Consider the following 13,145-nt stretch of genomic DNA (forward strand, 5'->3'; position numbering starts at 1 on the left):
CAAGGTGCAACCTTCAGGACGTGGTACCGGATGCAGTACCAGATGCAGACTGGTCCTCGGGACGCGTCAGGTACTAGTACCCAAACCTGGAACCGGTACCCTAACCCAGCACCGGAAGCGGTACCAGACACAATACAGGGCGTGAAACAGGCCCGGACATGAACGGTTAGGGTAACGGTACTTGGTTAGGGTGCCGGTGCACTCTGCATCTCGATACTGGACCAGTTCTGGCTCGTGGCCTGGAGGTTGGAGGCTCGTGATTTAATGGAAACAGCCAACACATGAAAAAAAATGAGTTGGGGTCACCCAAAACGTCAAATTTTGATGGGGAGGGGTCCTTAACCAAATCTTAATATGTGACGAGTTGGGACTGAGAATGTGTTGCAAAGACAAGAATAGTCTGTGGGGGAAAAATGGGCAAATCTGTGCGGGGCACGGGGGTGGTCCATACAACATTTTTCGAGCTAAAAAATGTACATGAACATTTTTTTCTATGGGCGTGCTGCGGGCGTCAGGTTATAATGAACGCTTAAGCAAACCGTAAAGGTAAGTTTACAGTGTGCAAATAGTGAATAATATGAACGTGAACGCAGATTTAATACTGACAAATCTTTATTTTATTTCTTGTTTTCAAATAGGAAATTAACAGTATTTTTTGTCAAAGTGTATTTAGATGTATTTCTGTTCTATGTCAAGAACTGAAAAGTATTTCCTTGCAAAAAAAAATGTTGTCAAGTAGCTCATTTGTATTTAATTTGCATTGAATACAAGCCAATTTGTTGGGGAAAGGGTCACTCAGTCCAGTTCTCGGCATGTTCTTGCTAGTACTAATTGTTTTTCATATTTTTATTTTAAAAAGTTATAAACAGACCAATCAGGTGCCTCACTAAAAGCATGTGGCGCCCGCTAGCCCCCACCTCAAACGTCTTATTGACAGATTCCCCCAAACCCGCTTTCAGTGGAAGTGGTGTGAGCAAGCTTACTCGGGATCGGTGGCAGTAGTTGCCATAGAAACGATGACTCAAAAAAATTTGGAGCAAACACTGTCGTCTGCCAGCCAGTATATGGTTTAAAAGTGGGCATAAAATGTGGACCCCAGTTGGGTTTGTCCACAGTTTCTGTGGTGGCCCCACTTGTGTTTGCCCACATTGGCTTAAGTAGGTTGGCAAAATACGCTAGGCAGCCACCCAGTTGACAATGGATTGATACAGTGGAGCTCATTAGATCGCTATTGCTGGGCTGGCCAGCTTGATAAAGAGGAGGTTGCTAGCTCACTACAGTGGAGCTTGCTAGCTCGATACAGGGGAGCTTGCTAGCTCGATACAGCGGAGCTCGCTAGCTCGATACAGAGGACTCGCTAGCTCGATACAGTGGAGCTTGCTAGCTTGATACAGCGGCGGTTGCTAGCTTAAAACAGTGGAGCTCGTTAGCTTGATACAGGGGAGCTTGCTAGCTCGATACAGCGGCGCTCGCTAGCTCGATTCAGAGGCGCTCGCTAGTTTGATACAGCAGAGCTCCCTAGCTTGATACAGCAGAGCTCGCTAGCTCGACACAGGGGAGCTTGCTAGCTTGATACAGGGGAGCTTGCTAGCTCGATACAGCAAAGCTCGTTACAGAGGAGCTTGATACAGAGGAGCTTGCAAGCTCACTACAGTGAAGCTCGCTAAATCAATACAGCGGTGCTCGCTAGCTCGATACAGCAGAGCACAGTTAAAGTCGAAGACCATAATGGCCACAGAGTGGTTCATTTAAATTAAAAATGTTGGACAGAGATTTGGGATGTTCCATTTGAAACAAAAAAAAGTAAGACTCCAAAGGTTAATTTTTAAGACCCTTCTTTTAAAGTTATATATTTTTTAGAGGTCACGAAAGTGATATTTTCCTTTAAATATTAGTTTTTTATTGCATTTTAAGACATAATAACGAAATAAGACAAAAATAAAATAAAATTTGATTCTCTAGAGTTACAAAGCATTTAATAGTTTTCTCTGAAATAAATTATACTTTCGAAAGCTGATTCGCCAAGACAAACGACCTACAAACGGCCATTATATAACAATACTTGTACTAGTTGCCTACTTTCCCTTGACCCAAAACTATTCCGGAAATGACGTCGTGTCGTCGCCGTCTGGGTCGTTGGCTGCTTCCAGAGAAGATGGCAGCTGTTGACATCGACATGCCGGTAGAGACGGATTCCCAAATCCGCAGCCAAGATGACCTGGAACGGTAGGGTTCTTTTTGCCGTCTGTGTTCAGTACCTCTTAATGTACATTCTGGGAGAAAGACGGACCGAACCGAGCCGAGCTGCGGGTTTGTTTTGTCACGGAAGCATCAAAGCGGTCACACCGGAGGGAAGCTATGTTTGCTAGCTTACAGCCTCCGGTGTGTGAGGATGGACATCTTTATCTTAAGTTTTTATCCATTTAAATAAAAAATAGTCGTAATAAATCGACGTTTATTCAATTGATGAAACTTTTAACGAAAATTTTGAGTTTCTAAATGCGTGTTTTGACAAATAGCTCGCGGCAGAAGGAAAATTACGATTTCTATATTAGCATTTTTTGCTTTGTCGCACACAAGCTAACGCTTTGGAACATTTTTGTTTTTCTTCCTGATCAGACTAACTTTAGCTATCAGTTGATAATTTACCTTTGGGGATAACTTGGAACCGATTGTTCTCACCGTACTTTAAAATTGTTGAGTCACACTTTCGTTTCGACTCATTCAAAGTCTTAAAAAAGAAAAATCGTCGAGATTCGATAAAATCGGTTCATACCTTCACCGATTCCAATATGTTTTGCAAAAATTATTGATATATTTTTTATGACAGTTTGAAAATCTTCGGAAACAACAAATAATACGTTAACTTTTAGTTTAACTTACACATTAATCTAAAAATGCTTAATTTTAGTATGATTTATTGTATATTAAAGCTTGTGTGGCCAGATCCTATTTGTAAATAATATTTAAGTAAAGCTAAATAATAGATTTGTCACAAATATTCCTTGACATGTGCTTAAATTAATGTTTCTGAGGCAAATGTGATCATCAGTAACACCACGCTAACATCTCTTGTGCTTCATGTTCTGTAAATCCACATTTTACCTCCACGTTAAGAAAAAGTAGGGGTGTCCCAAATTTCCTTTTAGATTAGAAGAGGAGATTTGGAGTGGATCAGCTAAGCATACATTGATATGTGGACTCTTAGGAGGGTATCGGAGCTTCCCAGACAAATGAATTGATTGATTTGACCTCCTAATTTGTTGAAAATCCTGTTGTTTTTTTGTTTGGGGCAGTTTAACTTTCTCCTTTCTCTAGTTGGTTGTTTAGTATATGTAGGTCAAAGCAGCACAAAACTTAACAGATGTTTTTCCTGAGGGTGTCGCTCTCTCATGTTCGTGTTTGAGCTGTTCTCATTAAGACGCTTTCAAGAGTTTCATCATTTGTAACATTTCCTCCTATAAAATAAAACTAAGATTTTAGCTTCTTTAGCTCTGGATAAGAATTTAGCAACAAACTGGTGACCTCACCGTTTCTCAAAAGGTTTTGTTTGTTTCCTTCTTCGTCTTAAGCCGTACACGCCTACATTTGGAAGCCGGGCTCGCCTTTTCTCGGTCCAGTTTTAATCGTGTAAAAAAAAAGAAAAGTGACAACCTCACTTTGGGTTAGCTCTTTAAATAAATTATTTAGGTTAATGAAGTCGGGATATCTAACAGGACGGCAGCAGGTGAACTTTTGAAGAGCTGGACTGAATGTTTGTCACAGTTGTCGTCACAATTGTATTCCTGTGTTTTTTTTAGCTTATCAGGTTATTCAAAAATAACAAATGTTGTCATTTGTGTTTGTTTAAACAGTTGTAATTGATATATTTCTGCAGTAACTGCACTTAAAATTGGGTTTTAAGATGTTCTTGTGGCATTTTTAGGATCATGAAGGACATATATTGAGAAATTTAAGCTTAAATTTTGGATTTCTGTGTATTTCTTTATTCAAATTGTAAGGTAAAAGAGCTATTAGTGGGTGATGGGAAGGGCGAGTGGGCTTGCTTGGTGCCAGGGATCCCATTCACAACTCCCACTTTGTCGAATTTCGAATTTTCAAATAAAACAGACAAATTTTATTTGAAATGTTGGCCAAAAAATGTCATAACCATAATTAAAAGACCACTGGGGACACTTTTAAAATGGACCCAAAGCTGAATGGAGTGGGTCTTTATAGCTGTAATGATCATTTTTAAACCGCTGTCATCCAGCTTCTCCTGTCGGCTTGTTTTGACTTTATTTTCTGGCTCATTCTGTGTTCGGTTTTGGTTTTTCTCTCTCCAGTCAGGCGGAAATTTTCAAAGAGCAAGGAAACGCATACTACAGCAAGAAAGATTACTCTGCAGCTTTCAACTATTACACGAAGGCCATTGGTAAGATTACGGCTAAGCACACGGGATTAAGTTTTCACATGATCATGCTCGCTCATCTACACTATCCAAGCTTTCCTCTTGCTGTCCCGTCCTCTGATGTTTCACCTCATCTGTACAGCATCTCCACTGTTTTATTGAGCATTGATGCATTTTATTTGCATGTGACTCTAACTAATGATGTTTATGCAAATACATTCTCTGACAAGATATTTAAACATGTTTGTGGACATTTGCTTAACAAATTTTGTATCATAAAATCTAAAAGATTATCTTTGATAAGAAGATTTCTAATGTTTTACCAAATCAAATCTATTAGTTCTATTGCTAGCATACATGGAGTAGAAAATGTGCTACTAGAAGGTTAAAAATAGAACAAGAAAAGACTCAAACTGGCAAAAAGAGATAAGAAAAACACAAAAAAGTGATAGTAGGAAATGTTTTTCTACAAAATGATAAACTTGTAAAGCAAATTACAAATATGTTAAGTTTCATGCAACTCTGTAGCTTTAATTTTTTTTATTTATCTGTAGATATTTTATGATTTAGAAGTTCGATTAATGAAAACGGATAAGTGTGCAACTAAAACTGTTACTAGTTTAATCCTGTATCAAAATATGCTGATATTTTTGTTAATTTATGTTGTATTATATTTATTAATGTAACACATGTAGACATTTCAAATAGAAATGTATTTATTTATTTTTAAAAAGCGCCTCTTATACTTGGACAGCTCGAAGTGGTTTATTGTTAAAAACAAAAAAAAGTAAATAATTAAATAACTAAAACCAAGCCCACCCTTTGGAATTATGATCATAAGTTGATTTTTTTTTTTTTTTTTACATACGAACACAATCATACCATAAGTAATACTCTAATATTAATAAATCTTTAGGATAAAATCTAAAGGGTTAATTTTTTTGTTTGTTTTGATTAGTTTAAGCTTTTATTTTGAAATTGAAACTAAAGACTAAAATAAAGATTCTTTTCTTTCAGCCTCTGAAATTAAACCCAAAAAGAAATAATTGTATCTGCTAGCGTAGAGTGTATTTATTATTGATAGCTTAATATTTTATTACAATGTTTTGTAATAAATATATATTTTTTTAGATGCAAGTCCCAAAAATGCCAGTTACTACGGCAACAGAGCGGCCACCCTCATGATGCTTTGTCGTTTCCGGGAAGCTCTTGAAGATTCCCAGCAGGCTGTGCGTCTGGATGACGGTTTCATGAAGGTCAGTTTTTTCCTAACAGAAAGAGGCGTGCGGATATATATATATTTTTAAAGCCGATCGTTCGGTCTGCGCTGCAGGGTCATCTGCGTGAAGGAAAGTGCCACTTGTCTCTGGGAAACGCCATGGCGGCGGCGCGCTGCTTCCAGAGGGTTCTGGAGCTGGAGCCCAGCAACAAAGAGGCTCAGCAGGAGGTGGAAGAACTTTTTGAACATTATTGGTTCCACTGACCCGATCGTTTCCATTTTGAAACTTATCGTTGGTTCGATTTGTTCCAGAAAAAGAATGCGACGACTCTGCTGGAGTATGAGCGGATGGCAGACTTCAGCTTTGAAAAGCGAGACTTCAGAAAGGTGCTTTCCTGTTCAAATCAAATATTTTTGTTCATTTTCCATCTACAAACGTACTGTGATTCTCTTAGAGATTTCTAGAATCATTGGCTAAATATAATAAAATATTGAGTCTAATGGATGTCATCTGATCCAGGTGGTGTACTGTATGGACCGGGCCATCGCTTTGGCACCGACCTGCCAACGCTTTAAAATCCTGAAAGCAGAGTGTCTTGCTTTGTTGGGCCGCTATCCAGAGGCTCAGTCTGTGGCCAGGTGGGAGCCGTTCTGTCAAACCACAGATGTTCCAGAGCTTTTAGGTCAAGTTCCGACTGTTTTTCCTCTTGCAGTGACATCCTGAGGATGGACGCCACCAACGCCGACGCGCTGTACGTCCGAGGCCTTTGTCTCTACTACGAGGACTGCATCGACAAAGCGGTGCAGTTCTTCGTTCAGGCTCTGCGAATGGCGCCGGATCACGAGAAAGCTCGCTTGGCCTGCAGGGTAAAAACGGACCAGAACTGTTCTTTTTGAATGTCTTATGTGGCAGAAATGTTAAAAAATACTGCAGAAATTACTCTTCAAGTGTTAAAAAGGTCATCTTTAATGAGCAGTACACTTAATTTTGTTGTTTTGGTCATTAGAAAAAAAGAAAAATACTGAATCAGCTCTTTAAATCTAACTAAAATTACTTTATTTTAAGGAAAAAAACAACTTTTAGTTCTTAATAATCACAGCATTGTTAGAAATTCTACAATTTAGAAACCCACTCGGATGAAAATTCTGTTTTTACTTGTTTTTATAGCAATTTTCTGATTATAGAGAACATCTTTAAAGAAAATTAAGCTTAAAATTGCATCTCTGATTATTTCTTTATTAAAATTGTTGCGAATTAGGAGCAAAATAAAAAATACAGCTTGGAAAAAAGATGATTTGTGACATAGAAAATCCACTGCTTCGCTCCAATCTTGATGCATCCACTTGTAGATGACTTTTTTTTTGTAGACGACTATTGGAGTGTAATAAAAAATCAAATCACTGAAATAGGATGAAGCTACTTTCGTCCTCCCCCAGCCTCTCTGCAGCTGTGGAATATTCCGTTAGCATCAAGCTAACAAGCTCAGAGAGACTTTTCCAAGAGTTGAAAACAAAAAAAAAACTGTAAGATGACGTTTTGTGATGTGAAAAAAAGAAAGAAAGAAATTTGTTGCTGCGCTTCCTAAAGTGTATGATGAAAAAACAGAAAAAGAACAACGAAATTATGAGAAAACGGTCAAAATGTTAGGAGGATAAAGTTGGTCAATTATGGGGGAAAAAAAAAAGAAAAAAATATGAGAATAAAGTGGTAAAATTATATAAAAGAAAATTGTTCAAAATAAAGTCACAAGAAAAAAAATTTAATTAGAAAAATGTACAATTTTGAGAAAAAAGTTTTAATTTTACAAGAAATTTTGTAAAATAAAATAAAATAAAATGTTACAATTTGGTTTTAAAATGTATCAAAAAGACAATGCAGAGGAATGGAATGAATCTTTCTTCTTTTAGTAAATTTACAACTTTATTTTCAATAGATTACAACTTTATTTTGAAATGTTTTCCATGTAAAATTAAAACTCTAAAAATGATAAATTTGTTATTTAGTTCCTGTGTAGTGCTGACTTTTTGGTAATAATTTTATGACTTTATTCTTGTATATTTGTGTAATTATTTTACCCTCATGATGTCCTTAATACTAACATCGCAATAAAAAAGGAGAGAAAAGGCAGAAACGGGGAGACATAGAACAGCAATTTTGAGAATTTTTCTCTTTTCTTTTTAACTGAGACAATTCGATAGTGAACTGTTTTGTTCCATCTATATAAATATTTTTGTTTCTTGTGTAAAACCTGACTAAAATCACTACAATTTCCATAATCGATTTGATTTGGATTTTTTTTTTTTTCCATCTATTCAATTCAGTTTCATTTTGAGTTTATATGGTTTACACATTTGGACACATTTGTTTAGAACTACATTAATAATCTAAATATGTTTTGAAGATATTCATATTTATCTGATGGAGTTCACCTATTGTTAAATCTATTATTAGTGAAATAATAATGAGAATGTTAATACTATACACTGTTACATGGATTCTCAAACTGAGAATCTCCGACAATTGTTCTGCTTCTCCTGGAGGACGTTTTAGTTTGGCCACTAGGTGGCGATCGCTCTACAGCATTACACCTTATTCCAGAAGAGGAAGAAAGTATGAGGAAAAAACAGTTTTATGCCACAAATAGGTATTTTAAAAAATATTTCCTTCTAAGAGTTTGGAAAATTCCTGCCTGTGAGTTCATAAAGATTTTAAATTAGTCAGTAATGTAGGTTTACAATCAAGTTTTAGCATTAGCCATCCTATGGGAAATCCCATTATATGTTAGCATCAAGCTAGCGGATATCGATCTATATTATTGATCTATTTAACTTATATTGATTGATCAGTTGTATCAGCTTAGCCCTAAAAACTGATTATTACAAACAGCTGCAGAGATCCAGTTTGAATAAGCTTTAATCAAAACAATTTATCCTTTAAATCCAGAACGCCAAAGCTCTAAAGGCCAAGAAAGAGGAAGGCAACCACGTATTCAAGAACTGCAGCTACGACGCCGCCTACCAGCTGTACACCGAGGCTCTGGCCATCGACCCCAACAACATCAAAACCAACGCCAAACTCTACTGTAACAGAGCCACGGCGGGGGCAAAGGTGACACCCACCGACTCCCGACGTCTGATTTATTTTACATTCCGCTCATTTTTCATCAACTCTTTAACAGCTGAAGAAATTCGATCAAGCCATTGAAGATTGCACCAACGCCATCAAACTAGACGACACCTACATCAAAGCCTACCTAAGAAGAGCTCAGTGGTAAGTCTTGAGGCGGTGTCAGAGCTTCCTTCCTGTTCTGTGCGGGTTTTCACTCGTCTTTGACCCGCTAGTTACATGGACACGGAGCTGTACGAAGAGGCTGTTCGGGATTATGAAAAGGTCTACCAGACGGAGAAAACCTCAGGTGTGCTGCTGCCCTACTTTCTTTATTTTTACCAATCGTACACGAGTTACATTCGCCTTCATCTTCCTCCTCCAGAGCACAAACAGCTGCTAAAAAATGCACAGATGGAGCTGAAGAAGAGTAAAAGAAAAGATTATTATAAGGTGTTGGGAGTCGGCAAGAACGCCACCGAGGATGAAATCAAGAAAGCTTATCGCAAGCGAGCTCTGATGCATCATCCAGGTATTGATGGGGACGCCTTTTTATAAAAATATACTCATTTCTGATTCTAGAGTAAACGTCTCTTTTCTTCGCCTTCTCAGACCGCCACAGTTCTGCCACCCCGGAGGTGCAGAAGGAAGAGGAGAAGAAGTTTAAGGAGGTGGGCGAGGCCTTCACCATCCTCTCCGACCCCAAGAAGAAGATGCGTTACGACAGCGGACACGACCTAGAAGACGACGGCTGCTTTGACGGTGGAGGTGAATGTTCTCTTGATTTCACATCTATTATTACGTGAATGCTTAGTATTCACACACTATTTTTGAAATATTGAGCAAAATAATGAGTCATTTTGGCTTTTGTTTTACATGCTTTACACATTTTTTTCAGTTTTTTTTTTAGGATAATTTGGAGTTGTGCTAATATGTTAGCATTATGCTAGCTGTATTAAACTAATTTAGACATTTTCCCCGTTTTTTTAAGGCTTATTGAAGTTTAGCTAATATTTTAGCATTATGCTAGCTGCTGGCTAATTTAAACATTTTCCTAGTTTTTTTTAGCATTATGCTAGCTGTTGTATGCTAGCTCATTTAGACATTTTCCCAGTTTTTAGGCTAATTTTGAGTTGTGCTAATATGTTAGCATTATGCTAGTTGTTTTTTGCTAATGTAGACATTTTCCCAGTTTTTAGGCTAATTTGAAGTTTAGCTAATATTTTAGCATTATGCTAGCATTATGCTAGCTGTTGTATGCTAGCTATTTTAGACATTTTCCCAGTTTTTAGGCTAATTTTGAGTTGTGCTAATATGTTAGCATTATCCTAGTTGTTTTTTGCTAATGTAGACATTTTCACAGTTTTTAGGCTAATTTGAAGTTTAGCTAATATTTTAGCATTATGCTGGCATTATGCTAGCTGTTGTATGCTAGCTAATTTAGACATTTTCCCACTTTTTAGGCTAATTTTTAGTTGTGCTATCTGTTAGCATTATGCTAGCAGTTTTGGCTCATTTAGAGATTTTCCTAGTTTTTAAGCTAATTTGGAGTTGTGCTTATATGTTAGCATTATCCTAGCTGTTCTATGCTAACTAATTTAGACAATTTTTCAGTGTTTTAGCCTAATTTGGAGTTGTGCTAATATGTTAGCATTATGCTACCTATTTTGACAATTTATTTTTTTCAAGTTCTTCAGGTAAATTTAAAGTTTAGCTAATATGTTAGCACTATGCTAAATTATACAGTTTTCTAGTTTTTTGGCTAAATTGGCATGTAACTGATTTTTCAGCAGGTTTTCAGTTTCAGCGTTTTTATCTATTAACTAATAAATTAGCATCTTTAGCAGCAGTGAGCTTACAGCATTCACACTTGCATTTTTGCTAGTAATGCTATATATCTATTTTTTTTTACATTTAATACGCAATCCAAACTCTGATTATCTTTAAGGCAAAACTAAGTGATCCTATTTTGTCGTTACATAAATCCTCATTCTTTAGGTTTTATTTTTCAACACAAAGGAACATTTTCTGTGCTAAAGTTTCTTCAGTCTTGCTGTAGGAAAAAAGGTAGATGATATTATAATATACAGACAGGTCACAGTTTATTCAGAAAAGGTCTAATTTTTGCTCTTTTGAAATGTTTTATAGACTCAGATGTTCTGTGGATTTTAGGACAATTAAAGAAACACTTTTGAATCATCATTAACTTTTGATGTTATGAGATTTATTTTTGTTTTTTTTAGTTAAAACTGGTTGCATAAGCAAAAAAAAAAGTAAATAAACCTCATAAGAACAGCTAAATAGTAATGGTCGGGGTCAGCTTCTGCTCAGGGTGTAGCAACTGCATCAAAGTCTGTTTCATTGTAAGATTTAACTTAAAATTATGACTGAAAAACTTCATAAGGTTTCTGCTCACTGTCATCTTTTTTTTTTAATTCTTTCACATTTATCTTTCAGCCCTCTCGGACTTTAGTGTATCATAAAGTCAGCTTTTGTTATAATGAGCCAAATGTTCTTCGCAGCATCTGTTAGAATCCTCAGGGATTATTTCTACAAACATGTCATGAGCTGGGTTTGCCAGTAGAGGGCGCCAAACGTCTACAAACCTCCATTCTGCTAAAGACATCTTTTATTTTAAAAAGGAAAAAATGTATTGCGTGTGAAATCCATTTTTTTAATTAAGATGATATCTGTAAATACTATATGCTTTAAATCTAGTCATTTATAGTAGTACTTAAAGACGAGAGACTTAAAATGAATGTTCATTTGATATTGTTTCCTTCCATCAACTCATTTATTTCCTCTTTTTTTCTAGATTTTGATGCAAACAACATTTTCAGGGCTTTCTTTGGTGGCCGCGGTGGAGGATTTAGCTTTGATTCCAGTCCAGGTACGCTTAAAAACACTTTCTTTTACACTTAAACATTAAATAAATATTTAAAGAAAGAAAATCCCTTCTAATAAAAGTTTATTTTTCTCCTACAGATTCTCAACCCGGAAACTTCTTTTTCCAGTTCGGCTAATAGAAAAGAGCGTGCGGCGAAAAAGCAGACCTGCTGTGAACAAGTCGGACCCGGTCACTCGCCACTTCAGTGTGTGGAAAACTTGGCTTTTATTTTTATATGAGTTTTTGATAATTACATTCAATTGACTTCCTGGCGTCGATGCCGAGACTGGAAAAGTGATTAAACTGGATCATAATTTAACAAATCCTTTTTTTTTTTTTTTTTTATCTGCTGAAGATGGCATGACACGACTGCCAAACTGACTTTCTATAGATATAACCTTATAGGACTGACGGCCTTTATGAAACTGGTCAGTGATAATAGATATGACGGCATGTTAGCTGATTATTTTGACATAAAGTTTCTCATAAGAAAGCATGGCTTTAGAGATTATTAATAACTGAAATCTCTGAAACGTTCAGGACAGATTTTGAATTTTTATTTCCTTTTTGCCATTATTTTACTCTGCAGGGGGAGTTCCTAGTCCATGCCACTTTGTATATTTGACTCGAATGTACATTATGTGTCCCTCACCTTTTCCTATCTTTAATTATATTTATTGTACTGTATACTCTTGCCTGTATTAAGCAGTGATCTGTTTTCCCCCTCTTTTCAAAGCTCATGTGTAATGGTATTACATGTTTTCTGTCAGTCTCACTTGCACATTATTAATTTAGAAAAGGGCCAAAATATCTCTAAAATTATAAAAAATAAAATCCGTTGAAGCAAACCATCCTCTACATCGGCACTAATGCCCGTCAAAATAAAAGTGGTGCCTTACCAGAACCCGTTAAAGTCCTAGAAGTTCATCTCGTTTAGGAAAAGGCAGCATGTGTTAAGTTAGGAACCCTTTTCTATGTCTCCAAAATAAAAAATAAAAATCTGAGCTGGTAAATGAAGTCCCCTCACTATGCTGTCGCCCTCCTGCTGTGTTCGGTGCCAACCTTTTTTATGCTAAACTATTTAAAAAGAGGCACTGATCGTTAGTAGGATGTTCCCATTCTAAATCTGACTGTCACTAATCTGTGTGAAATAGAACAAAACTTGTTCACAAGACATGCTTTTTCTAAACAATAAAGGCTCAACTTTTACTTTAGAACGTTTGTTTATTCTTTTTTTCTTCCTGGATTTGATGATGAAATTAATCAAGCAATGTTTTTTGTGATTTACTCAAATTCTAATTTACCTCAAAGCTTCATGCAAATACTCAACAAAATAACACAATTATGAGTCATACAGTGATTAAATTATTCTATTAGACAAAATATTTTAACTTTTTCTTGGATTTTAAAGCTAATTTGACTTTGTTTGTTCATTACATTAGCAAATGTAATACACTTGAAGCTTACTTTATGAAGTATACATGTGTGTAAGTATATCAAGTAAATTATACACTATATATATGGAATGGAAGAATTTTAATTT

The 13,145-nt window shown here is 36.3% G+C and overlaps 1 protein-coding gene across 1 annotated transcript; it reads left to right on the plus strand.

Annotated features, from left to right (window-relative positions):
- Positions 1-2,070: 2,070 nt before the first annotated feature.
- Positions 2,071-12,816, plus strand: LOC112153951 (dnaJ homolog subfamily C member 7). The gene is made up of 14 exons (XM_024284437.2): positions 2,071-2,226; positions 4,326-4,414; positions 5,522-5,646; positions 5,724-5,837; positions 5,922-5,996; positions 6,130-6,248; positions 6,323-6,476; positions 8,554-8,718; positions 8,789-8,880; positions 8,952-9,025; positions 9,101-9,247; positions 9,328-9,483; positions 11,531-11,605; positions 11,701-12,816. The coding sequence occupies exons 1-14, from the start codon at positions 2,108-2,110 to the stop codon at positions 11,736-11,738; spliced, it is 1,542 nt and encodes a 513-aa protein (XP_024140205.1). The 5' UTR covers positions 2,071-2,107; the 3' UTR covers positions 11,739-12,816.
- The last annotated feature ends 329 nt before the right edge of the window (positions 12,817-13,145 follow it).

The sequence above is a fragment of the Oryzias melastigma genome, linkage group LG19, assembly GCF_002922805.2.
Source record: "Oryzias melastigma strain HK-1 linkage group LG19, ASM292280v2, whole genome shotgun sequence".
Classification (NCBI taxonomy): Eukaryota; Metazoa; Chordata; class Actinopteri; order Beloniformes; family Adrianichthyidae; genus Oryzias; species Oryzias melastigma.